Source organism: Ambystoma mexicanum, chromosome 1p, assembly GCF_040938575.1.
Source record: "Ambystoma mexicanum isolate Mex_15411 chromosome 1p, UKY_AmexF1_1, whole genome shotgun sequence".
In the NCBI taxonomy this organism is placed as follows: Eukaryota; Metazoa; Chordata; class Amphibia; order Caudata; family Ambystomatidae; genus Ambystoma; species Ambystoma mexicanum.
Genome location: NC_090921.1, coordinates 158,818,665 through 158,846,491, shown reverse-complemented (window position 1 = coordinate 158,846,491; position 27,827 = coordinate 158,818,665). Strand labels below are relative to the sequence as shown.

Genomic DNA, 27,827 nt, shown 5'->3' with positions numbered 1-27,827 from the left:
CCCCCCCCCACCCACTACCCGACACTGAAACTGCAATATCAAATTAATTCAATCGACAATTATCAGATAACATGGATACATAGAATGGGGCAGGGTGGGTGTGAGGAAATCGCAGTCTGCAGAAATTACGTGAATCACAGACCAAAGTCCACAAACGAAGACTGCACATTAGTGGGGTCGGGCTTTGATAGCTTGATAGAAAATATTCCCATTAAAAAAAACACCTGCATCCGTAACACCAGTTTGAATCGCAGAGGGGACGCTCCCTGTTTGACCATGAGTGTTGATCTATGAAGTCCCTAAATTACAGGTCAGCTAGGGAGGGGGTTGTCCATGCAGGACGGTTATTTAGCCCCAGGAAAAGATAGAAAAAGTGATTAAAGAAGAAAATACTGGAGGTAAATAAACAATGGGAGCATTTAGAGGGCAGTCCAAACTAATGACTCTACATTATTCTGGAAATTGGTGGCTAGGTTGCTTGATAGTTCAGGAGAACAGAATGATCCCCAAATCTCTCCTGATCAGTGGCTATCCCATTTTCAAGGGATCCTCCTTGGTGAAGACCAGGTGGCTACAGATAATGCGACAGATTTAAGTGCAAGAGTTAGTATTTAGCACGCAAGAGATCTCCAAGAATATACAAATGCTCACCTCTGGTAAAGCTGCTGGCCCGGTCAGTCTGCATTCAGATATTTTCAATTGGTTTGCGATCCTATATAATCTTGAATTCAATTAGCCAATCTGGGTTTTTACCTCTTTCATGGGCTGGGAGCTTAAATCATACCCATTTTTTAAAAAAAGGCTTCATGTCTGACCTCAATTGCTATCGCTCAATCTCACAAATGGACATATCGCCAAAGCCTTTTACTAAATGCTTGCTGAGGAGAGTAGACACTCTTATAGAATCTATTGAAGACCACCCAGGCAGGTTTTCAGAAAGGTTTCTCTATACTGGATCACTGTCTACTCCTAAATATATTAAATGACAAATATTTCTCAATCAGAGGGGGGAATTTATATTGAGCTTTTATTGATTTCAAGAAAGCCTTTGACTTGATCCCTAGGAATCGACTATGGGTTAAGTTCACTGCACTAACATGCCTAATGGGCTTGTAAAACTAATTCAACTTTGCTACTCCGAAACAAGCCGCTGTGAGAACTTAGATCTGGTGGTAGGTCCTAAAATGTTCGAACAAAGCAGTCAAGCAAGGTTGTGCATTATCGCCACTTTATATTATTGCTCTGTGATTTCTACCCTGTAAATGCAGCATGAAGGTAAATCCCCCAAATCCTGCATAACCGTTTTGTGGCACTTTGATATGCTGATGATACTGCATTACTAGGCTTGACCCCTGGGGGACAACACCAAGTCCCATTTACTCTGATAATATTTCAGCACCCACGGCCTTAAGCTGATGATAAAAACCAAAGTGATGGTTTTGGTAAAAGCAGAAATTACGTCTCATGGTTCCTAAACGGGGTGAAGATTGAGGAGTGTGTGTGCCATTACCTGGGTGTGCTTTTCTCAAAAGATGAGAAAGGGTCAAAGCACATAAAAATCATCACTTTGAAAGCAACAGCTAGGCTTGCTCAGATTTTGTCATTTGTATGGTGCCTGTATGCTCAATAAATGCCTTGATGTCTACAAGGTCAAGCTGGGCACTTCTGCTTTATGGGAGCAAAATTTGGGGATATTACGATTGCTCGCAGATTGTGGTGATAACATTTTTAAAAAACAACATTAAATATCCCGCAAAGCATCCCGAATTGGGTGCTTTGCTTAGAATTGGCGGTGCCTAGCATTAGATCACAGGAGAAGAATGTTAGGTGCAATCTTTACTTTCTGAAAGCTTATTTTGGCCTTTCAGATAATCCCAATATGAAATCGGTTATGGGAGTCCTCCAAGGTCAACAAATACGTTTGGTACAGGGAAGGCTGCAAACTATTATCCATTTGGGGGATTCAAAATGTCAATATCGCTCCGCACTCTTCAAGGACCCAGGTCAAAACAAAAATTATAGATCAGAAAGCTTTGAGTCGTAAAAGAGCTGAGCAAGAAAAAAGCTCATCATCCCAAAAAACGTGCAAATCATATGTATCAAAACCGGTAAAGGATACATAGAGACATCATGGGGAACAAAAGGCAGGGTTACACAGGTTTGGTTGGTTGTTGGGGAGGGGGGGGAAGAGGGACAGTTTGTTGTTAAGGGAGGTCGTCCTATCAAGAGCAGTGGTGAAGAAGTGTAGGGAGAGGGAGTCAGAGTGATTGCGATGGGGCAGATTTGGTAGAGGTGCAAGTGGGTTTGATGAATTCAGCTAGGATTCTATGAAGTTCTTTGCTACGGTTTCGACAGATGAGAATCAGATTGTTGTAATAGGTTTTTTTGGCTTTTCAGATTTCAGCTTTGTAATTGCGATGGTGCAAGGCGAAAGTGGATCTGCTGAGATCGGTTTTTGATGCTTGCCATTTGCATTCCAGAGATTTATTTTGTCTTTTGGCGCTCCTCAGTTCGGGCATGAATCATTTGAGGAATGGTCCATTGCATGAGGAAGCGGGGCGCGAGGGGGTGAGAGGAATTAGTGATTTATTGAGTCAAGAGTCGAAGGAGTTTATGGTTAAGGATCTGTCTGGATGGGCTGTTGTAGGGGATCTAAGAAGTAGGGCTTCGGCAAGGTCGGATGGATCTTTACTTTGTTCCAGCATTTGAGGTCATGGGGAAGAGGCCAGGGGGGGATTAGGGGGAGGGGCAGAGGAGAGGGTTGGAGAAAGGGATGACAAAGTAGTCAGACCAGATGAGTGGTGTGGGGGTGAATAGATGAATCGGGTAATGTGAGCGGAAGATAGCATCTAGGGTGTGCCCTCTAGAGTGGGTTGGACCGTTCGTATGAAGGGAGAGGTTGAGCTCATCAAGACGGTCGACCAGTGGATGGGTCATGGGGTTGGTAGGAATGTCTAACCAGACATTGAAGTCTCCTAGGAGTGTCAGAGGGGTGGTTTACTTGAATGGTGGCTACAGAATCACAGAGGTTGTTTGAGAAAAGTCTGTTGTAACAAGGTGGTCTGTAGATGAGTGGGATGGTGTGGGAGAAAGTCGGGGGTAGCAAGAGTTTAAATAGAAGGGATTCACATGATGGAATGCCTGTCTGAGATTCAACGAGTGAGACGGAGAAATGAGATTTGAAGAGGACGGCCACGCCGCGCCCTCTGGAAGGTCTGTTGAGCGGAATGAGCAAGTAGCCGGGCAACGCTTCGTGTGCAACCGGGGTAAAGTCGTCAGACAACCAGGTTTCAGTGATAAATACTAGGTCTGGTTGGTCAGAGGAGGTTGAAGATGCTGTGTCTGTTTTTCGCTACAGAGCGGGCATTAAAAAGGATGCATTAGACTTCAGAGTGTGGTCGTGGACAAGGAAATCAGGGTGTGACCAGGGAGGGCAAGGGGGATTGGAGGGGGGTGGGACATTCCAGGTCGTTGGGTCAAGGAGAGAAGGGGTAGGGTGCCAACGTGACATCTGAGTGACGGGGATGAGGTTAGATCGGTGGAGGCTGGTAAGAGTAGGCGGGCGGAGCAGGCTATGTGATGGTGTGGGTAGAGTTAAGGAGGGGCGGGCGAGTGGACATCTAGTCAGTGGGCGAGGGGGGTTTATGGGGTCGGACATTGGAGTGAGTCCCGAAGGATTCAGGGGGTCCGGTGTGCAGAGTGTGAAGTAGAGAGAAAGGGGGGTGGAAGCAGGGCAAGGGTAGGGTGTGTAATGAGGTAGGGGAGCGATAGATTGGGAGGCCTGGTCGTGGTAGAAGTGGTGAGGAGTAGACATACGAGGAGGGGGACCAGGCTGCTTTTAGAGAGGGGAAGGGGTATGATGGGGTAGTTGGCGGGGGTCGAGGGGTGTATAAATAGGGAGATGGTGGAGGTAGGGGGGGTCGGCGAGAGGGAGGGCATTTCTGTGGCAGGTTAGGGGGAGAGGGACGCAGAGGTGTGAGGGGGCAAAAGGGAGGGATGCTCAGAGGGTGGAAGGAAGGGGTGGAAGTAGATTAGTGTTTGGGATGTTTGGAGTGCCGGCAGGCTCCTTTGGCTTGGAAGTTTGAAAGGGGGTGAGGTGTCTTGGCATGGGGTATTAGGAAGTTCTCAATAGCGGTCAGAGGGAGGGCAGGGGGTGATGAGTTTGGGTGGGAAGGGGGGAGGGGAAAGGCTTTTGCAGAGGGAGGTGGTTGGCACGCCAGAGTGCATCTCTGATTTTTGCAGGGTGGTGGCAGTCGAGTGGGCAAGTGGCGTTATGCTGCAGTGAAGTGGGTGGGAGGGTTTCTAGGGGTGTGCTCAGCGGAGGAGTGATAGGGGGCTCGTAAAGGTGGGTGCTAGGGCGTGGGCGGCGTGCCGAGGGGTTGAGTGATGAGGGAGGGGTGGGAGGGGGATTCTAGGGATCGGGATGGGTGTGAGGGGGATTCTTGCGAATCTGGGTCTCCATCTGGTGAAGGGAGGCTAAGGATTGATGACCTAGTGGTGGTAGATGGGCCCTGGAAGTACAGCTTGTGCCTGGGATCTGTACACCGTGGGAGATGATTAGGAGGATGGGATAGGGTAGAGGTCAGGATGAGGAAGGGGCACTTCGAAACGTACGCAGGTGAGCTACAGTACTAACTCGGGCAGCAGTTGTGGGAAGGCTACACAGTAATCTATAGGGCATACTAGGTAGATGTGGGATAGGCTAATATGGGTAATGAGAGCCAGGCAGAAGCAACACAGTAATTTCTAGGGTGGACTTTCTGGATGTGAGATAGCCTAAGGAGGACAGATTCTAAAAGTTATAGACGTTTGCAATACAACACAGTAATCACCTGGGTACACTATCTAGAAGTGAATAGGCTAACAGCAACAGTTTATGCGTTTAGACTGGTAGGATACAACACAGTAACTACTGGGCACACTATCTAGGTGGAAATATGCTTAACAGGAACAATTTCTGGCAGAGTACTACACAGTAGTAACTAAGTGAGCGAGATAGGCAGAGCCAACACAGTAATCTCTCTGGCGCACTATCAAGATGTGGGCTAGGCTAATAGGAACAATTTCTTTAGCGTTTTAGATTAGCTACTACTGTGTTGTATTCTGCCAAAGTGCAACAGTTCCAAGTTTGTGTGATAGGCAGAAAAACACAGTAATCTCTTGGACTCACTATCTAGATGTGAGACAGTCTCAAGAATAGTCGGTTGCCCTAGCCTTTTCCGAAATCCTGGACTTCTGTGTAGTAATGAAAGTGAACAAGTATTGATCGTGGCCTACCGGCTCCTCCACTAACCATATGTGCCCTGTCAATATTTGGTGTGTTGGTAGTGTCTCCAAATAGTACCTCAACCACATCCTTGATGGCTCAGAAAAAATCTCTTTCCAGCTCACCCTCATTCTCGGGGAATACAGAGAACCTGAGGTTACTCATCCACTCACTGTTCTCAGAATCATACATTTTAAGGGCTCTTTCCCCTTAACATCTCTCCATTGCGGCCAATCTTGTATCGATCTGTGCCTCCAAGATGTCCACTGAAGTCGGATTGGTTTCGAGGCCCTGTATTCCATCTTCCATTGTGTCATCTCTGCGGTCCAGCTTGTCCAATCTGTGGCATAGGTCTGTTCTGATTCCGCAGATTTCTTCCAATAAAGCTGCAATGTCCTTTTGTCGAATGTGTGCCCCCCTGCTGATTCCGCCATTGCTTGAGTATTTTTACCTTCTACCAATAAGGGGGTTTCTCGATATCGAAACCTATGCAGCAACATCTTACAACTCATCCATGGGACCCACAGGTGGTCAATGCAGTTACTTGAATATTCCAATCTCGCCTCCCCTGATGAGGGTCTCGAGTATGGGGTTCCCCCCACCTGTTGTGGGTTGCTTAGGTTACTTCTGTCCCCCAAACTGAGTCTCTGCAGATCAAAACAATTTCAGATGACGGGGAGAACTGGCCAGTGCAGGAGTCGAACACTCCAAGCCCTTCCAAAGTCAGTGACTAACCAGTTTTCCCACGACCCAGGTCTCGGAGACAGTCGGCCATCAAATGAGGGACCATGCAGATATATTTTCAGCAGTCGAGCCACTGGTGGTTGTCTCATGCGTTCTGTGCCAGCTAGTGACCGTTGCCCGTTGGAATGGCCTATGGTGCAGAGCCTGTTCCAGTCGAAATATCACTTACGGAGGGACATGGTGCAGAGGGATATTATGTGACTCCCCCACTGTCAGGCATTACAATTAACTATGCCCCCTCACACTGGGCTATGTTCATCAGCTCAGAGGTGTCCGGAACGTCGCCTTGTGAGGCTCTTGTTGCGACATTGACCCTCAGTGTATTTGGGTGGGGGTTTCATTTCGAACCACACCCCACTGCTCCATCATATATCCTGTATTTACAAGGTGCACTGGTTGGGATCAGCGTGCCTATAAAATCCTCTGCCACCCATTTTGGCTTCCCTGGTTTATTTCATTTATAAGGGGCTGAAAGCACGCAGGCATCTAAGCACCATAACAAAAATAACTTGCAACAAAGTGCAAACGGAGCAACACATCACACTAAATGTAAAATGACAACATTGATCAAATCAAATGCAACCTTCTCAACGAGGGATACAAGCCTACTGGCTAATCCACTATAAGTTTCAGATTTGATGATCCTCTGGGCAGATCGTTGCAATTACTAAGGTAACTTGGTAGATTGCTAGACTCACATCCGACCAGAACACAGTGCCCATTTTCCTGAGTACACCACTCTTCTAGTTCCAATCTATGTAGAATTTTCAAATCTGGTTCTCATGTCAGTGCCACCTTGTAGGACAAGGACAAGGGGTGGGTATAATACTTTCTTCTAGGAGTGCTAGCCCGCCACCTCCATTCCACCTCACGTGCCACACCTCCGGGCGTGTTATTGCTGCGCACCCCTCAATGCTCTATGATGGGCGCCAGCCGATCTGTGTTTACGAGTACACCTGTCTGCCAGTTTCCAGTGGAGGGGTGGGGGCAGAGGGCATCTGTCATTTGCACACCCGTTGTGGGGGTCCGCTTCCACCAAGTCTTACACCACTGCTGTAGGCTCTTCCAAGGCCTTTAAAGTTGGTGGGTGCTCACTGCTAACCAAGCACACTCCTATCATGGCAGACCGCCTCCCGGAGGGCCTCCATGAATCTGCAGGCCCGCGATTCGGGGCCCTAACTGATCCCTCCTTCGTTCCTCGACCACTCCTGTGTGGGGTCTGATGGTGTTTAGGGCTGAAATCCCTCCGGCCCAGATGCCAGTGATGGTAGCAAGTATGGGCACACGGCCCACACACGTATCTCCGCGTGGCACCTATGAAGCAGGGGACACCAAACCTCAGAGTCCGCAGAATGGTTGTATCCTACAGCCGACACCTTAATGGGGGCATTTTTGGGGAGTTCAATTCCCTAATGTACCCGGCAGCCAGTCGTGAGGAGACCATGCGACCAGCATCAATGTGCCCCCTGGTGATCTCGCCAGGTTTTACTCATGTTAAATACATTTTTTGTGGGCCCTCTACTGGAAACCCACATGGTAAATTTATATCAATCAGTGTGTTAGTAATACCCATCTATTGAGTTTGCATAGGGTATCCAAGTGTTATAAATATTGCTTTTTTGTACTCTTGTGTACCTGCTTTTATTCTAATGCTCGGTGTGCGTCCACTTGTACCAATTCACCACTCGCACTATTGCTCAGGTCTGAGCTTATTCTGCTTGCTATCCTGTTCACTATAATGGTGTGGCCTCTCAGAATCCTCAGTCATGGAAGATTCTGGAAATGCATCTAAACAGTTGTCAATCATGCTTTTGATATTTGCAATGAAGTTTGTTACATGTGGAAAAACTTAAAATCACAAGCAGTAGGGTAGTACTTAAGGCAGATCAATAACCGCATTCATTAGATTGTACACAATTAAAACGTTTTTTGAAGATAAAATGTGGTTGCACTTAGTATTAAAAAAAGTAATAGTATCGTCAGAGAAAGTATTTGTGGGAAATCACAACAACAAGATCTCAGTACCACCACACTAGATTATCTACAGCCACTAACCGCTTTCCTTCTCTTGCAGGATTTGTGTGGTGCCTACGTGTTTATCATCTTCGCTGTTCTCCTTGTGGGCTTCTTCATCTTCACCTTTTTCAAAGTCCCAGAGACCCGGGGAAAGACATTTGATGAGATTTCCAACTTGTTCCGCAGGCGCAACCCCTCACTGCTGGACCATGAGATGAAACCTGGCACAGAGCTAGAGGACATGGCTGATGAAGATGTGTGATGCACATGAGGGGCAGGACAGGCAGGAGCCAGACACAAAGGGACCGCCGCAAAATCACCAGCACTTTTCAGAACAGGGTCAACAACACACAAGCCAAACATAGTTCAATGGCCACAATAGGCCACACTTTAATTGTTTTCGATTGTGTGATTTTCAAGTGTGTGCAATACTCCTCCCCTGCTCCCCACCTAGCTGTAAAAGAAGTCTGAGTGGCAGGACAACCAACAATGTCATGACAGGACTGCAAACTCTCAGGTTGCAAACCCAGACCCATGAATGAATGCAGGTAAGTTCAGCTGTGTCGGGGAGGCATCCTGTGTCACATTTAACTAGCTGCTCGCAAATCAAAGGAAGCCAGGCAAGCAAAGAGCAAGAATCCAAACGTACAGTCTTGTCAGCAACAAGACAGTCAGCTGGCTGCACAGTATGACTTCTGTTCTCTGCGCATAAAGCAGCCCCAATTGTTTAAGGCGTATTGTTACAGAAGTAAAGGCAGGGGAAGTCGCTAGTCTAGGCAGATGTAAAGGCCTTAGGTGCATCAATGAGGCACTACACTTAATCAAAACCATGCCAGGCAGGCCCCGGTTCCTCCGGTGCCATCTAACAGCACATAAATCACACTAAGCTTCAACACTGGAGCCTTGTGAGCAGATCAACATTTCAAAACACCATATATGTACTTTAAAGATCGGAGCAAACAGTCCGGGAAGACGTTAGTTTTAACACCTTTTGTAACCCATGTCAAATAACGACTTCCAAACATACATTTTCACAAAACCTGCTGCGAATAAAGGGCCAGTCCATGCCCAGTAAATACAAAAAATCAATCAACGAGGTGAGGAAAGGGGCTGTTGCTAGAGGAAAGGCAACTGTGCATATGATCAAAAACACTGCTAGAATGTTTTCACATATTGAAGGCATGCAGATGGACTGTCGAGAACAAGGATATCTGCTGAACCTCGACCAGGCTCACTCACACTGCTCCAAAATAGGAACACTTGCAGCATTTAAAAATGTATCCCTGCCCACATACAGCACCAGTTTCCTAGGCACATTGCATGACCTGGACCCCTAGTGTGAGGAATGGAGAAACTACTGTTGGAGGTTTAACGCACTTCAGCTTGGACCCTGATCCAATAGCTTGCATACAGACCTATGGCAAAATAACTGGTACCTTTGCCTCCCCATTGTAGCACATACAAGGCACAGACTTAAACCTGCAAAACTGATTGGTGGTGGGGTGGGCGGGGGCATGATGCAGACATCACAGTGCAATACAGTCAAGAGCTAAATAAGCTCAAGTCCAAAGGAAAGGCTAAAGATGGAGACATACTTATCAAAATTGTCTAACACTTCAAATGTCCATATGAAGGCCTGAGCATGCCAGGCTATTCACTCAAGCTAGTAGGGGTGGTATCAACAGCAGACTCCTAATCAACTGGAACAAGGCTGGTGCTTCCAGGTTCCTGGATGATAAAATATAAAAGGCACTTCAGGTTTGAAGCTTAAACAAGCGTGCCTCTATAAAATTCTTTAATCACAAGTTAGTTACGTGCACACTGAAACTCTTAGTTGAAGAGAGAGTTGAGTGCTCAACGCTTAGAATTGCCTCAGACAACCAAGAAATATGTTCCAACCTCTGCATGGTGGGGCTACTCTTCAGTCCATTATTTGGAAACAGTGGCTTGAGTCAATAGCTGCCAGATGTTGGGCTCTATGCTCCACGTCTCGCGTAAACTCCCCTCATGTGGTTCTGTATCTGCTCACTCAACTACACAAGAAAATTATAATTTTAGAAGACTGGGCTAACTATGCCAAGCTCTGCTTCACAGGGATTTCAGGCCTCAACAATACGAACTACGAATTCCACCCCATCTCTGGAGGAAGTTAAGAGACCGGCTCACTCAGCCCTAGAAATCTAGCTTACGCCTAATAAGGCACAGAAAGCAGAATAGCTGCCACCGACAGGGCGGCTGGTGCAGGGAGGCAGTGTAGCCAACAATGGAGTGTCACTAAAGACAATTTTGTTAAATTGCATGTCGAAAGCAAACACCCTCTTTCCTTGGTGACCACCCTATTTTCAGCAAAGTGGGCCCAAATTGTCTAGTTGCACTTCAAATCTCTAATCCCAATTCCAGTCAAATCAAAATGGCATCTGGGTGACGTCTTCCAAGACACTGGAAGCTGAAGAGACGCTCACTATTTGGCTGATAACTTGTAGTGATAAGTTGTAAAAAGTGGACTGGCCTATAGGGAACTCTGGAGATTTCCCAGGGGGCCTCTGCACCCTGGGCCTCTTGTGTGGCATTTCCACATTTTCTCATAGGAAAAGCATTGGACTTGCTGAAAATGTGTCATATGGGGCCACTTTGGTCATTATTTCCAGGGCCTCTTAGTTCCCAGTCCACCCCTGGTAAAAACATCCAATTACTTTTAGTTATGAGCTGTTCATTGACTCCATCAAGGACCTCTTAGGCATTCAATTTTGTAGAAGGGTCAGAGGGCGGGGGTGGGTGGGGCATGCTAAAAGGTTTAGATAATTAACTAGTCGCATGATTAAAAGGGAAAAGAAGCAATGCTGGATTATGCAGTGAACTCACTTTATGGTTTGCTAAAAACTGGAGGTTGGCTACAGTGGGAGGTCAAAAGAAACAAGGGGAATTGAATTGCTGCAGAAAGGATAGCCTACACAGAAAGGTGTCCCGGTGTTTACCAGCTCAAATTCTCCTACAAAACCAACCCACCATTATCAAAAGAGAAATAATTTATTTTTAAAAGTAGCGTTCAACAGTCACGATCTTGGCGTTTCTGAAAGAAGATTAGATACAACAAAAAAGCCACCGTTCATGTATCCAGCCCCTCCTCATTGAAAGGTACAGGTTCGAAAATTAACAAAGAACCACATTCCAATCTCGTACTACAAAATGGCAATGAAAATGTATCATTTCATTTTACACTGTCCTTTTAGGCATTCCTGAACACAACGACCAGTAAGGCAAAACAGCAATTCTTGTGCACCTAAATGGGAGAATTCATTAGTTTCCCTGCCAACAGATCAATGGATACCATAGCCATTTTTTATGTTTCTTTCAGACTGCGTTGTGCCTGGCTACCAGAAGTATTTGCCAAGTTTTCACCAAGAAAGAACTAAGTGGATGTTTGCTTGGGAAATAGCCTCAAGTTCAGAAATTGCAGTGTGGGTGTGTAGAAAGCATCCCCACTGCTGTTAACAGACTAGTAATACGATTCGAACATGGCACATGGTGAACAGCCTGGACTACATCAAAGCTTATACTGCTATGTTGCTGAACAAAGGTGAGGGGCTTGCTTCTTTTGTCCGATGGCAGGGAATCGTGAAATAATCCCTCCATCCAGCCCATTCACAGATCATAAAGTAGTATGGTTCACATATAGGATGACCCTACGACAATCCAATGTTAAAAAGACCCAGAGTCAAAATAGAACAACATTGGAGGCGTTTATATTGCCTTATGCACCAGAGACCAAAAGCACGTATGAGGAATAAAATGTGGCTTCCCATCTTAATTTGCAAAGTTCTAGTAATTCTGATCTTTCAGCCAGGCGCAGAGGGGCATGTCTTGAGGTAGGTGCCTCACTAACCCAGCAAGGATCCCAGTACAGACCAATTCACCTGTAATATGCCAGCAATCTACTGATCCAAGATGTTGTGGAAGGGAATATAGTTTCAGGAGTAGTTTTGCACTGAAATCCGATCGGAGTACACCTGCTAGAAAAGCATGCAGCTAAAGCCTGATCAGCAGGAGACGCCAATGAAAAAATCCTCAAAGAAGCAGGTAGAGGGGCGGTCATCAATACCACAAACACAGTGGTTGTAAGCACTCTGTAGAGGTTGGATACTTTCAAGACCAGTCGTTCAGATAGGTGGATTACAAAATTCAGTAGTATATCGGAGTCGTAGCACCACCACATAGCAAACCACCTTTAGCCAACAAATAATAAAAATCTGAAAAAGGACTGCTTTAAGCAAAGCCAAATTGGATTATACCATATTTGCCATGTGGAACTGAAAAAAACTCTTTAAATCCATTCCAAGGTGCTAAGGCAGGCAGACGCGTAGCTACATAAGAAGAGTCTCTCCTTGACAACCAGATATTGGAATTACGCTGGTAATATAACATTTATTGTAACTGGGTTCACAAAGTTTGGTGCTGCACCACAGACATCACCAATGTATAAATCTATGTAGACAATGCTCTTCTACAAGCAAGCACTTTGGTACCAAGACGCATGAGTAGACCAGCTGTGAACTTGAGGTAGAAGTGACAAATTCAGAGGGGAAAACGCCCCCTACTGCCATCATGTACATATAGAGGGAGAAAACTTTAAAATGATGCATTGTAAAGGCAATTACTCACCCTTGTTTCTAAAGCTCGTGTTTTCGGGGGAATAGTCTTGATTAACCACAGAGTACTGAACAGGCTACTACACCACATAAATTGACATCCTGAGCAGGCAGAGTTATGCTGAGCAGGAACTCAATTATGGCCAACACCGTGGAGGGGAGTTGTGTGGACTCATCTATAGGCATCCAGTCTAAACTCCAAGTAACCCTAGAATGCTTCTTGTAAAGGCAGGGAGCCTTAATCCACCAGTTATGCATTTCGTCTGGATTCAGGGTGCATGGATTCATTATGCCTAGCCGTATATAGGACTAAGGAAATCGCAAATATGCCCCAATATCCAATTACTAGTGCCCTGATGGCAAAGTCTGTTCTGGCAATGGGTGCCTCCCCTCTTGTTTGCAGATCACCTCAGCAGTAGGTGCAATACCCATGACATCCAACTTCAGTGTTGAACAGTAAAGTCAGGGTTATGGCCAATTTGAGACTGGCCAAAACAAATCTGGACATCTGTCAAGCTGCCAGTAAATGCTCCACTAGGACAGCGCATACTATCAAGAGACTCAAGCCCATGTAGGATTTCTTAATTGAGCCTTCAACACAGGGTTTAAACTAGCATGTTAGGATTTTAGTTTCCCCAATTAGTGGCCTTAATAAACATCAGAAGCAAAAATCCTTTTATATATCGCAGTTTAAGCATCTTTAATGGTCTCCTGCATTTAACCCTCTAGTCTTTTGCACCTGAATTAATTGAAAGCAAGGCCAATGGCCAACGCAAACTAAACTACTGACTTTGAAGGCTTAATTCATTGCGGCTTTCTATACATCAGCAAAGGACAGACTTCCCCTCCTTCCAAATCCAGCTTTTGATAAAACACCACTCATCATGGGACCCATTCTATTTTAGTTATGGTGCCATCAGCAATGTTGCTGCAATCCTATTGCAATCCAAGTAAACTCTGGACAATGAAAAAGAAATCTCATCTTCCAACCAGCTTTATGACCATTCATCAAGCAAGACAATGCCATGCCCTGAATCCTACAATTCGTCATTACATTGGGGATTACATCTCCTGAAGTAATCTACACTTGTTCTGATGTGGTAAGGATGCTTTGGGAGATATTCAGAGTCATGTAGATGTCATTTAGGGCTGCCATGTGGGTCATCGTGTTTTGGAGCACTCAACATTTACTCCAGATTCTCAGTTTGGCTGTGCGTTTAAGATATTAGCGATCGGTTGCCTCCCGAAACCGCTTTCTAGGTTTTCTTATTTTAAAACATCTCTATTTAATGTAGTTGAAGAGGGGGACTGGGCATATCAGTGAACCGGTCACTTACTGTCGTGATCCAGAGCAACTCATCTGCTGTATTTCTTATAGTAATGATGGCGCAAGAAGGAGCTAGCTGTGGGGTGCCTTGGAATGTATTTCTTTGCCGATCCAGTATCCTTCAGCATGGATATCCTTTGTATCTGGAGTAAGGCAGACTAATGCCTTACACATGACTGCCTAAAGTAACCAGATTTTTATTAGGTCCTGCCCATCACCGACTGCAGATGATTGTTTTTTCAGCCTGGGCCTTCTATATTTCATTCAGTGTACCATAGAGAGGGCTTGTCTTTCTTAAAAGTATAAATGAAAAGAGTTTGTTCGTTTTTATCGACAAATACCATGCCAGTTACAAAAAGCCTTCAGTGGAAAATATAACATGCTCACTATCAAATCTAGGATGAGGAGTCAGTTCCCAGAGCTGGACTATTCTACTACTGCTGGCTGGGTGGTAAAGGAAAAAAGGGCAAGAGTGTGGGGCATCATTAACATGGACAGCAAAGAGTCATGAACTTGTAGCCCAACTGACATTACTTCCGGCAGGGAACATGTAGCAACCAGACATGACGACGGTAGGAGTAGTCCTAATTTAGGTTTAGAACGTGTGCGATGGCCACTGTTCTAATGGCTCCAGGCTACACCACTTTAACGAGAAATGGTTTGTACTAGGAACACTACACACTAAAAACAGTTAACTAGACTACTTAAAATTGGAGCTACAGACAGCAGATAAAAGGAAGCAGTTACAACACTAACATGTCACGCCACAAGTCATAAAATAATTGAATGCATTGCAAAGTAGTACAACATCTGAATGGGGACTAAAACTAAAAGACTGCTCAAGCAGACTGGTGGCAGGAAGAAGTTTCTGGAACCAGTTCCGGAGACAATACTTCTGTTCAGTCATAGATTTGTCTCAATTGGTTGAGTCTTACGGTCACACGGTTCGACTCTCGCTCAGATTCAACCAGAACCGTATTTCACCAAAAGCTGATTAAACGAGCAGAAAACAGGATGCTTATGTTCCACTCCGCAGAATCCCAAACGATGGAGCCATTAGAGGACAAGTGACCAACTTTAGTCAGGCTCCGGTCTTCATCCTTAAGAGGTTGCGAACAGAGTACCACAAATGTGGTCAGGAATGATGGTAGTAATTCACACCTGTTAACAAGTGCTTTGAAACTTATTTCAGGAAGGCTTGGCTATATAAAACACCAAAAATTCATATTAGTATGGCTGTGTCTACAAAATCCTCAGAGGAGTTGGGGGAAAGGAGGAGATAGGAATTCAAGTCGATTGTTGGGGGTAAGGTCAAGACATATGTGGGTTTGTCCTTTTTATAGTGACATAGCTACTAGGTTACATGACATGCTACCCCAGGGGACATGCTAGTGGTTAAAGAGCTTTGCCTCAATTGAAACCCTGACCTAGAGATTCAACTCAAGCTGCACCAGTGTTATATATTTATGTGCGACCATTCATGGATGACAAAAATCAAACAATGCTGAAAATAAGAGGTTGGATTGGTTGCGTTTCCAGGCACAGGAAATGAGACCTAGCAAAACAGCTACACTCCTCTGTAGGAGGGTGGGAATGGAGACTAATTTGCATATGTTCATCCTCTCATGATGGCACAAATTAACTAGAGCGCACAGTTAAGATGCTAGATAAAACACTCCCAACAATGATTTACTGAACACTGCCTTCAATAATGGCCCCATATCCACCAATATATCAAATCCTAGTGCCTTTGATCAATCCCGAAAAAGGTCACCTCAGTTTCCTTTGTGAAGATTAGCGTTTGTAGTCTTTCGCACCAAATGCACTAAAATATAAGGTGTATACAGGAGAGGAGGCTGAATACATGTAAAGCTACACTTAGGACAGGTTTATAAATATACAACTACCAGCCTACATCCCTAGACACTAGGCATTCAGGACCCATGTGATTGTGTGCAGAATGAGTAAGTCAACCTAGAAGCAGATCACTCAAGAGTACCTCACCTAGTCAGGCATGACAAGTCCTTAAGTTACCATCATTTCCACCTTAACACAAGTGATGGCAAAAGGCTATGGATAATGCAGAAAAACTGCTTTTCAACCCCTGCCACCTCCAGGTACTCCTTAGCCATACTGCAATAGGCTGCATCAAGCAAGTCAGCAGCCAGCTGTGACGGGCATCGACTTGTCACAACAGAATGTAGGATGCCCCATGATGGTCAGCACAGTCAGCTCTGTTGGAATTACAAGCAACGCCATGCGGACAAAGGAGGGTCTTGCCCTGAAATTTGGGATGAATGTATTTTTGATGTGAGAAAACAGATTAGTTAATCCACAGTATTTTGCCTCTAAACTGTCAGTCAAGTCGTTCAAGTGCATAATTTTTCAATGGATTGAGAATTGAGTGCAAATGATTGTAATAGGGGTTAAAAGTCCTGGCGCTAGCCAGGTGTGAGGGTGTGAGACTCTGCAAGCAATGTTGAATCTATTGATTGCTGTAAAAAGCATGGCTCTCTTCAGACGCACGGAAGCGAGCCAAAGTACCTCAGCCCAGGAGAAGTTGAGCCAGTCCTTCACCAGATGGAGAGATGTGCTCAGAGATCCTGGGATCCAAGGAAGAGACCACCAAGCTGGCCTGCCTTTGCATTTCAAGAATGTGTACATGAGAAACATTATTTCCCCTTGTCCTAGAGTGAACCAATGTGGGTATTTCAATGGTTCTGTCTGCAAGTGTCACTGTGTAATGTTTTTATATTTCTGGTCAAAGCACAAAGTAATGTATTAAAATAGTATTTATATATAAATATGATCGTCAGAACCTTTTTCTTATAATGTAGCAAACAAGTTTGAGCAGTCGCAAAGCGCACCCCTTTAGAAAACTATTGCAAGGCACTTTAAGAGTACTTGCTGGTTACCACTCTGGGATCATGAAGCCGTAGACATGAAATGGTCAGACAATCTCCTCCAACAGTTTCCAGAGTATCTGCCAATTCAGAGTGGTAATTGTAGCGAGAACCACATGCTGGTTGGGCAATTTGGTGCTCTCCCCCAAGTCACACTTATCTGATCCAGGAATGCAAGGAAATCAGCACTCTGAATACAAACTGTCTGCAAATTCCATTCTTTATTGATGCCCAAACTGCACGAGATTCACACAAATGTTGGTAGGAAAAAGTAGGAAAGAAAAAAAAAATTCAGCATGTTCTCATCCGACCTGGATAAGTGTCTGGGGTATACGCCACCCCCGGAAGTCGTAGGGGCATGTCACGATTTCCATGCCAAGGTTGTGCGCTGCTGAGACGCGATTCAAGGGGAGCATGGGTTGAGTATAAGGTACGTGCAGGATCATCTTTGTGCAGCTGGGGAAATGAAAACCACAGGGCTTTGGCTGGACACCTGGGGGGAGGGAGAGAAGAAATTTAGAATGATATATTGCAGCATAACAGGTACTGCTCACTAACATCAGAGCACTTTATCATAATAGGCTCCCCCAGTACAAGTCTGCAGTGACTAACTGCACAGCCAAGTCTGTTGACTTGGGCTGTCTAAACTAAGTACACCAGACAACAATCATAGGGAAAGTAAAGTGGTTGTTCACAGTTAAAGCTGCATGTGACAGATCTCACTTCTGGGTGTGGAGCACATCAAATAGTGCAGTCTCAATCACACATTATGCACATTGAGGTTCTGCAAGAACCGTCAACTATGGGTAGACTAGATTGTCTGCCGTGCTATCTGCTCCTCCCTTATGCAAGATTGTGTACTGTTAAGAAAGGTCACAGGCCACATACTCCCTGAAATTATGCCTATGTAAATGTGCAGTAGTTTAGTCACAAACTACGCATATCCTAGAAATTTGAAAGCTCTTAGACCACCCCTCACTTTCAGCCATTCGTTCCTCCATGCCCCAAAAGAGTGACTCGATTGGCATACCAGAGATCTCGCCAATACTTCACTCTGCTGGTTACACTTCGTAAAGTTAAGCCATGACTCATCTCTTACCCTGGGTCTTGTCGTTCAGGTGTACTGCTGTTACTCCGATGTGATGCCGATTGATGGGTCACCGCCAGCCTCAGTAGCCGAATTCTGAAACAAAAAGAACTCTATGAGACTGGGGAAGTCACCACATTTGCTGCCCTCTGGCTGTGTAAAATACTGGAAACGAGAAACACAAAAGATGGCATGGCTGAAGGTGAAAGGAGACAGGGCTGTAGAACACCTCCAAAAATGCCAAAGCGTGGTTAAATGAAAGCTGCACTTTTTCATACCGAGTGCAATGTCAACGGCGCTTTGTTACTTGATCATACCACATTACTATGCACAGAAGGAGCTTCCCTGAAAGCCAATGTAGAGAATAAATTGTAGATTCAAGAGGCACCAGTGAAACAAAAGCAAAACAACGTTTACTTGAAAGCATGCTCCACCTTATCAGATTGTGGAAACTATCCATTGAAAGCGTAGTGATGCCACGACCTGCTCAAACACAACCAGGCCAAAATAAAAGCAAGACCAGCAGCTTACGTGCAGTGGGTGTTTGTCTACTTCAGTCAGAGGTGGGGGGCACAAGTCTGTAGCTGGTGGGTCTGGGGTGGTGGTAGTGTCCGTTGCTACACCCTGAGTGGGGGAAGTAGAAGGCTCTCCACCAGTCACCGGAATTACCTGATCTTTTCCATCTCCCTGAAGACGAGAAAACACTGATCATTTCAGCACAACACTTTCCAGTTATGCTAGGTGAAGTTTATTAAGCATGCGGCAAGCAATTCCTCTCACGTCAGGAGCACACACAAAGTTCACGCTGTGCCCCACCCCTCTACAGAAACTGTTCCCACCCAATAACGTAGGGTCAAATGCCCTCCAGAAATCAGCAAGGCAGTCTAAAAACCGACCTATTCGTAATCCAATCAAATGAATATTTAAATTCAAACTGTTGTGGCGCTCCCAGTCCAGGGGCAAATACTTGGCAACCAAAGAACAAATTACGTACCTTAAGGGTCACATTGGTTCTGATGTATACGTGTCCCCTGCACATTCATGATCTCTGAAATGTCCAGCTTGAAGGCCGGCACCTTTAATTTTCAAATCTCTCATACAGCACCACACCCATGCCATTGGTGCCATGAGGGTTTGCTCTGTAGCCTCTAACATAAGTGAAGGCATCCTAGGTATAAGACGCACCACCCACCCGAGCCAAATAGTTCATGGATACATCCCACCACTTTTGGGCTTGGATCATTCCAAGGGGACGAGGACAAGTAGATAAGGCATCTGCCCTGGCGATATCCACCAACACCTATGTTACATGCAAGGTATTTAATTTGGTATTTTAATTGATGCTCTCTCAATTGCAGATTCTTCATTATTTGAAATATTACTCCAGCAATGTCAATCAGAAAATAATTCATGGTGGAATCTTGGAGGCAGGTTATGCAAACAGATCTCACCTAAAGATGTGCTTCCCTACAACCCTTCAAAACAAAGCATCTTCCCTTGCATCTGTAAGGAAGGAGGGGTCGGTTTTGCGCTCTGGTGTACATTCTACGTGAAGGGATCACCTGCTCTTGCACTAGTGGAGGGACGCCTTCCTTGCCCTTCTGTGGCCACAGGGGATAAGTCCCTGGCACATACAGAGGTGGGGCTATTGCAAGACACATTTGGATTCCATTTTGTATATCCCCGACTCCATCTTTGGACTAGGCAGCATTCTGGTATCTGTGAAGCCTTCACTCCACTCAGCAGCGGCGCACACAGCGAGCACTGACAGCCCCCACCTTTTTCCTCCCAAGTCCATTTCTCATGGATGCTCTGGCACGAATTGTTGTGAGCAAACAGTGTATTCTTTTCATCCTTCCTCTGAGATCACTGCCCTGTGTGTGACCGGGCTGAATCATTTTTTTCTTTCTTTATTTTACATTTTTAAAGCGCTCACACAGACCGTGGGCATCAAGGCGCTGTTACAGGAATTGGTTTTTAGTTGCGTAATTGTTTTTTTGTCTTAGTAGCGTATTGATAACGCGCTTAAACACCAAGAGGTTTCTAAGCGCAGACCTGGGGATCAAACCTGTGTTGCTTGGTGTCATCTTGCTTCCAAGGCGCGCATGTTGCCGCTGAGCTATCCTCCCAGGACAATCATGACTTGTGGCCCATCTATCTCAACAAACCTGCTCCTGCACCTCTCACCCCCCCCCCCCGTTGGAAAATGACTGCCTGTTCAACCCTGTGCCCCTCCAAAGCGATTATTTTGATTTAGCAAAAGTGTGACCCTTGTTGACCATTCTAGAGCGCCCCCAATAAAACCAAACTCCTGTCACGATATATTCTGTTCTAAACTAACATGTGTCACTCCATCCCCTCCAGCTCTGAAGGGCCAGGCCCGACCGCTATTAATCACAGCCCCCCACACGACACCTGGAGGGCAAGACCTCCACACCCTTCACCTTGCCAATTATCTGAAGAAAGCTAATGTAAATACATGTGTACAATTTATAGGCCCCCTCTTAAATCCCAAAAGTGTAGTAATGGTCATTACTTACTGTATGTCTTGTGATAGGGAGTAGATTAGTTAGCCAGTACTAGCTGCCTCTCCGGGACCCGACATTCACCTCGCACGGCCCAGCCCAGATGAACCCCTGTGATGCCAGACATCCCACCAGCCAATCTCGTTGAGCCAGCCCCTAAAGCACCATACTCGAACCTATCCCCCCACCAACCCAAATGTAACTTTTAGACTGCATAGAAAACATCACTGATGACACTATAACCCATTAAAATGTATTGTATTTGTATTGTTTGCCAGAGCGCTCTCAAAGCAGCAGAGTCCTCTGGATGCTGAATCTTCTATAAAGACTTTGTTGCCTCTCACAGCCAATCTCCTGGTGTCATTCCCTACTGGGATGTGTCCATTATTCTGAGTCTATTTGTGATGTGGGAAGTGAGCGCCTTCACTTGGTGACACCTGGGACGTGATCGATGGTGCACCGAGAGATACCCTTGTGTCGTGCGGTGAGATCCATGAAGCCCCCCAGCAAAACTATCGCCACCTGCGTCTGACCAGTGAGCGCGCACAAATGAGGTTCCAAGGGTCCAAGGCATTGCAAATAACAAACTGCTCGCCAAGGAGGGTCACGGCTTGGTTAGGGTGCAGCCGCGATTGTGGCTAGACCATGAACGTAGGCTCTAGGATCACCCCGGACACGTGAGCATTGGTTGCAAGAACCTCAAAGGAGGGGGATTTAAAAAGAAGGTGAAGAGTATAAGGGTAATGGTGAGGAGTCAGATTTAATGTGCAGGGCTTGCATGAGTTGACTGGTAGGCTTTTTTCTTCTCTTTTCTTTATATGGCCATTAGGTTGTGAATATAGAAGTAATGGAATACGGGAAGAGTACAGGAACCTAGCTCCGAAAGGGGGTGGAAGGCAGCGCCGCATAGCATTGTCTCGACCAGTGCAGGAAATAAGTGGAGATAAAGAAAAAAAACATAGTCCCGAGTCTATGTAATGAATAGACTCGGGAGATATTAGCAAATTCTTTTTCTTGTGTGCATAACTCTTTAGAGGTCAGCCCAAAACGGGCTCAGGGAAGGGGAGCGGGGAGAGTGAGTGGGGGAGAAGAATATGAGAGTGTGATCCAGGGAAGGGCGGGAGTGTAACTAGAATGGCTGCAGACCTGTGTTTTAGGTCAATTGTCGTCAAGGTTAATTGTGTCAGTATGTCTAAAAGTATGTGATTTTGTCCCGTGTTGAATTTGTTCAAATTCTGCTTTATATATATGCTGGAGTCGAAACGGTGTAAGAGAAAAGTTCTTTAAACTGACATTGTAAGTTGCCTATTAAGGTGTTATAAGATCAACAGAAGTGTTTTTTTAATTCTATTTCATGCACATACACAAGTGTACACAACGGTTATGGGGGAGATACACCCTTAGCCCATATTTGCCAGCACCTCCCCCTGTACAGCGAGAAAATCCAAAAGTACCATGACCAGTGGCTCATCGAGATAAAGGGGGAGGGATCGTCCCAAGTGTGGCCAGAAGGAAGGTCGTTTGACAAAATAATTAGATCTTGTGATAACCCACTTGTTAGCAAAAAAAAAAAAACGGGGAAAGCAACTTCAAAATAGACTAGAAGTGTTAGTGGCCCCAGCAAAGGGGGCTGGGGGGGGGGGTGAGGAGACGTGGATAAGGGGAAAGTGATGAAAACGGGGGACGAAGAAATCACTAGGCTTTACCCACTGTTAACTAGGCCCGCTGCGGGGTACAGTGACCCATCTTATTCGCCTGCACCAAACACACCCTCTGCTCCCACAGCAACAGCCCCGCTTCCCTATGACCCTAGAAGGATTTACGGTCCCACGTGCGCCCCACCAGTTAACCTTGCGCTCCCAATTAATGGTTTAGAAAGACAACTCGTTACCACACAAATGGAATTAACACGATTGAGAGCACTGTGAGACAGGGCCCATATGTTGCGGGCCAACACAATCGGGGGAGTTTTTCTTCCACCTCAATAATACCCAAATAAAAATAGTATGAGTAGGACAAGTAAGTGAGGAGCAGGGAAGTGTAGAATCAGACAGAGAAATAGATGGTGTGGAGTGATCTAGACGAATATGAGGAAGGAGTGGGGGCGGCAGGAATGCCACTACTGTTGTGAGAAGAGCCGGAGGATGGGGTGGTACGAGACAGGTGGCAACGGAGACTGAGGTAGGTTGGGAAACATGTTGAGTAAAGGGAAAGGAGCAAATGTAATTAAGAGAGCAAAACGAAGTTGCAGATGCCTCTCATTCAAAAGGGAGCAAGGAGGACCCATTACATACCACAGGCACAAATGGACAAGAAAAATGTGTTGAGGGCATTGCCCCCACTTTCGGGAGGGGCGATAAAGTGGATATATGCTTTTAAGAAGCATACCGCCGGGGTCCCGCTGGCTATAGGGGATGTAAAGAGTCTGCTGGTGTCTGCTGTGGGAGACCAGGCAGACAGGGTGTGGGTGAAGGCTGGTTTCCCGGGAGTGAGGACAAATTGTGACCGCCATGATGGGTCAGCATTTAATAATGTAAGGGCTCAAGTATGGGATGCACTGCAGAGGACCTTCCCCGATACCCCATATTTACATTTGTTGATGCAATGCACCATGGGGGAGGAGGAAGAGGCTGCGCAGTACATTCTCTGGGTGCAGGACAGGTGGAGATCAGCAACAGGCATGGCATGGGACCAATCAACCTCCCTTTTCTACTTTATCATCAAAAGAGGCCTCCCGAAGGAGGTACAGAAGGCCCTAGATAAAATTGCTGGGATAGAAGCCAAGGGATGGCCTGAAATTCAGAGCATTATACCCAGACTACAACAGCCTACAGAGACCACTTTCGTGTCCAGTCCCATCTACTACCCTACATCCAGACGAGAGACTACTGGTGGGGGCGGAGATAGGAAACAAGCAGTTTATCCTTATGGTGGACTCGGGAGCAGAAAAATCGTCCCTCATGGAAGGCCAGTTTCCGCTATCGGGCCAAAAGTTTGAAACGCAGGGATTCTCTGGGGCAATTTTGAAGGTTCCCTACACAAAGGATTTGGATACAACGGTAGAAGGAAAACTGTGCGGGCACCCCTGTTATAACACGAAGACTCGCCCATAAATTTGCTAGGGAGGCAGTAAACTAAATATGACCATCTCCTTTACAGAGCAAGGGATAGTGTGCTCCACTCCAGCGGTATGCCCACTAAGAGCAATGCTAATGATCAGTACCATGACAAATGAAGTAGCAGTAAGGGGAGTGGCCACGAATGTTGACATGTTCATTTATGGGATACATGTACTAGCTAGAGTGTTGTCTGAAATAACGCGAAAGAGTACCATTCAATTTTATTTTTCACCCTGTGGTAAGCCCAGAAATTGTGCCGGGTACCATCCTCTCGTTTGCCCTACAAGTATCAGCTAAATGTATTGTGGCAATAGGACTGGACACCCGTGGATGTGAGTGGAGAACAGTGTTGTGTATAGACCCGAACATAGCACTACGAGATCTTACCAATGAAGAGCTGTTCACCGACAGTGACACTGATGGAGATAATCCTGGAAATTTGTATGCCCTGCGACAATGATTCAAAATGGAGAAGTAAATAGCCCCCTCATGGCCAGTGTCAGTGCACCACCTTCAATTTCTGATGAAGACATGAAACAAGTAGTGCCGAATTTATGGACAACAGGGTCACACGATGTAGGACTCTTCCAGGAAGTTATGCCCATAAATAAAATCCGGTGCAGTGCCACCCAGAGTAAAACATTACCCACTGTCCAGGGAAGCGGAGGAAAGTATGAAAGAGAAGATAACTAAACTACTACAACAGGGCATTACTGTGTCATCAAATTCACTGTGCAACACGGCTATCCGATCACAAAAGCGAAGGGCGGGGCTTGGAGGATGATACAGGATTTACGCCCACTTGATGTCATACAGAAGGAGTTCCACCTAATCCCAAATCCCGCATCCATTTTGTGCAGTGTCCCAAAAGAGGCCACGTGCTTCACAGTGGTGGACCTGGAATAATGCTTTTTTCTCAGTGTCCCTCGACACAAGTTCCCAATACCTAACGGCATTCACCCTGTGGGGAAAAAGATATGAACATTGCAGATTGCCCCAAGGTTATTGCGTGAGCCCAAGCAATTTTAACAGAATTTTGCACAAAGACCTCGGCAACATTGATGTAAGGAGCACAATAATTCAATATGTAGACGACCTTTTAGTTTGCAGTGAAAGTGAAGAGCAATGTAGAGCAGATTCAATAAGCTTGTTGAACTTATTAACAAAGGGGTACAAGGTAGACAGGGGAAACTTGCAGTACTGCCTGGCAGAAGTGTTGTATCTGGGGCAGTTAATATCCAAGGACAGTAAGAGAATACCACCAGAGCAGCAGCAATACATGCAACACTAATGCCCAAAACTGTAAAAGGGATGCAGAAATTCCTCGGCATATGCAACTATTGCCGTGTATAGATACTGGATTATGCAGCATACATGTGCCCCCTTCTCCAGGCACTGAAAGAGGCTCAAAAGCACAGTGCCCCCATAAAATGGACACAGGAGATCACAAAATTCTTTAAATTAAAAGACATCATCGCAACACCCGTCCTAGCGACACCAGATTATGATCGGGAGTTTCATCTGTTCTCCTACTGCAATGGCATGCCAACGACAGCAGTACTTGCACAAAAAACATCACTATGCCACAAGCCATTAGCCTATTACAGCAGCACATTGGACTCTAACGCAAGGGCACTTCGGGTGCAAACGCCCGCGCAGCAGAAGCCTTTACAATAGAGAAAAGTGCCACCATAGTAATGGGATGTTCAGTGACGCTATTTGTCGAACACTGTTTGCCATACTCGAAAGATCAAAGTCCACACCCACCACGCAGAGCGCCACCGCATATGAAATAATCTCAAGCCCAAACATACACAATGTACGCTGTAAGACTGCCACGTTCATCACAGAACACTGCACAGTAGAAGACATGCAAGCTCACAACTGCGCCACATATGAGGGGGAAGGTGACGATATTCCCAAAGCCAGTGAAAATGCCCTAGAAGGAGGGGAGGTGTACTTCGTGGATGAATCAGCGTCCATTGATTCCGAGACCGGGGAAAAACATCTAGGGGCAGCAGTGGTGAGAATAGGAGACGAATATGAGGTGATAGTGCAGAAACGTCTCCCTTTGGATTTTTCTGCACAGGTGGCAGAACTAATAGCCCTAATTGAGGCATTACACACAGCCAAACGATGCGCAGTGACAATATACTCCGACTCGGCATACGTGACGACGGTACACTCCGGCCTGTCACAATTATGAAGAGGATTCAGGAGAGCAGATGGATCTCCAGTGCAGCACGTACAATTGTTGAATGACCTTATTGAAGCATTGGCTGGGCCATCAGTAGCGGCTTCGGTGAAATACCAGGCCCACACAAATAACACTGATGCCATCTCACTTGGAAATGCAGCGGCGGACGCCACTGCGAAGGAAGCCACATACTTTAACGCTCCCCAAACAGTAGAATGTGTAGTAAAAACGAACACGCAAAACGACAAGCGAGAGGGGTACAACTCCACGCCAATGGTGCAAATAGAATTGCAGAAGCGCCCCCCAATAGAACAGGAAATAGGGGTAAAGAGGGAATGCAAGCAGTCACCCAGAGACGACCTCTGGCGCCAGCAAATGACAGGAAAAGTGGTGATGCCAGTAGAATTATTGCACGTGGCCTCCCAGCAGCTTCATTTCCCTGCACACGTTACCTAACACATTGCAGCAGATATCCATGAGGAATGGTTTGTTCCAAACCTCCAAGAGCACCTTGCAAAATTATTAATAGAATGCATTACATGTCAAACATACAGTTCGGGATGGCCCTAAGGACACTGCGGGGAACACTGCTGCACCAAAATGGATCATTCCGAGAGTTACACATTGACTATGCTGACATGGGCGAAAGGTGCAACGGAGCAAGATCACATTGTGGTGATGTGCCCCTTTTTCACATTGCATGGAAGCAGGACCTTCTGCACACCCGGACGCAAAATACGCGGCAAAGTTCCTGGTGAGGGAGGTATTCCCTAGGTGGGGAATTTGTGATGCAATATATTCAGACAATGGCACTATGTTTGTAAATGACCTTTCCAAGGAAGTGACGACATTGCTAGGTGTGAAACAAAAGCTGTGTTCGATTTATCACCTGCAGGCTAATGGGGTGCTTGAGAAGATAAACAGCTTCCTCACGAGCAGACTCTCCAAATTGTGTCACACCCTAAAAAGGAATTGGGTATATTGCCTGCCCCTAGCACTGTTTCAACTCAGAACGCAGCCTAGTAAGGACCATAATTTGTCCCCGCACGAGATAGTGACGGGGAGGCGCATTCAAACGCCACCATCTCCAGTGAGGAGGGCGTCAGACGCTCACAAAGCTGCTACAGTGCTGGGGGACGAGTTTAAAGAATATCCCACCCAACTGACATGAGCTGTGCGAAGAATAACCAAACAAATAGTGCACCCACTTGCACGTGAAAGAGAAACAAACACCCCAGCAGCAGACAGTCCGACGCTGCAGTTAATGCCTGGTGAAAGTATATATGTGCACAGTTTCGTGCAGAGGTGGAACTCTCCAAGATTCCACGGCCGTTATGAGGTAGTGTATTGCACACCTTCTGCTGTGAAGGTTAAGGGCCTGAAATACTGGATACAACTCTCCGACGTAAGAAAAGCACACAATAGCACAGCACCCCATGGGGAACCACAGGAGCAGGAAAGTGAAGTGCCATAATCAAAAAGGTACAGATAAACCACGGAGGAAAGAAGGGTGAAAAGTAGAAAAATAAATGCAAAATTTAATTAGTGTACAGTATTACTAATAGTATATGGATGTTGAAAAATGGTTTAATAAATGTAATGCCCCTTTATCCTCTCCCCCCCTCTCCCTTACTGTTTCCCCATCTCTCCTTCCGAATAACTGTAGGTTCTCAAATAATCGTAAATAAATTGCCTGTTGAGGAGATACATGATAGTATATGATTCATCTGTGTGTACTTCACCCATTCATATCGCCCCTTCAGGTCAAAACATGGCGCAAATGAGGGCCCTCATTAACACTACAAATGCATATAGCAATAGGGAAGAAGTTAGTGCTACTAGAGCTTAGAATTACGAGTGCGGGTTATATTTTGTGGCCATTGTTTTTTCTATAATGTTTTGTCTAGGGTTATACTGGAGCCTCAACTTTCTATTGGGTGATATAAAAGAGGGGGTGGGGGGAACGGAGTAAAAATAATACAAGATGGATCGAGCCT

The 27,827-nt window shown here is 45.8% G+C and overlaps 2 protein-coding genes across 3 annotated transcripts in view; one reads left to right on the top strand and one right to left on the bottom strand.

Moving 5' to 3' along the window:
• SLC2A4 (solute carrier family 2 member 4) overlaps positions 1 to 16,803 on the top strand; it is a 386,485-nt gene extending 369,682 nt beyond the window's left edge. Inside the window, exon 11 of the mRNA XM_069645770.1 lies at positions 8,085 to 16,803. Coding sequence (XP_069501871.1) covers positions 8,085 to 8,288 — 204 coding nt within the window. The 3' untranslated portion in view covers positions 8,289 to 16,803. The remainder of the gene's footprint in view (positions 1 to 8,084) is intronic.
• A 298-nt stretch (positions 16,804 to 17,101) lies between these two features.
• YBX2 (Y-box binding protein 2) overlaps positions 17,102 to 27,827 on the bottom strand; it is an 889,269-nt gene continuing 878,543 nt past the window's right edge. Inside the window, exons 8-10 of one of the 2 annotated variants that reach the window (XM_069645782.1) lie at positions 18,521 to 18,676; positions 18,002 to 18,085; positions 17,106 to 17,395 (exon numbers count right to left, since the gene is read on the bottom strand). In XM_069645782.1, coding sequence (XP_069501883.1) covers positions 18,032 to 18,085; positions 18,521 to 18,676 — 210 coding nt within the window. In that variant the 3' untranslated portion in view covers positions 17,106 to 17,395; positions 18,002 to 18,031. Of the gene's footprint in view, positions 17,396 to 18,001; positions 18,086 to 18,520; positions 18,677 to 27,827 lie in introns of both variants that reach the window. The other variant, XM_069645789.1, reaches the window with a different exon arrangement.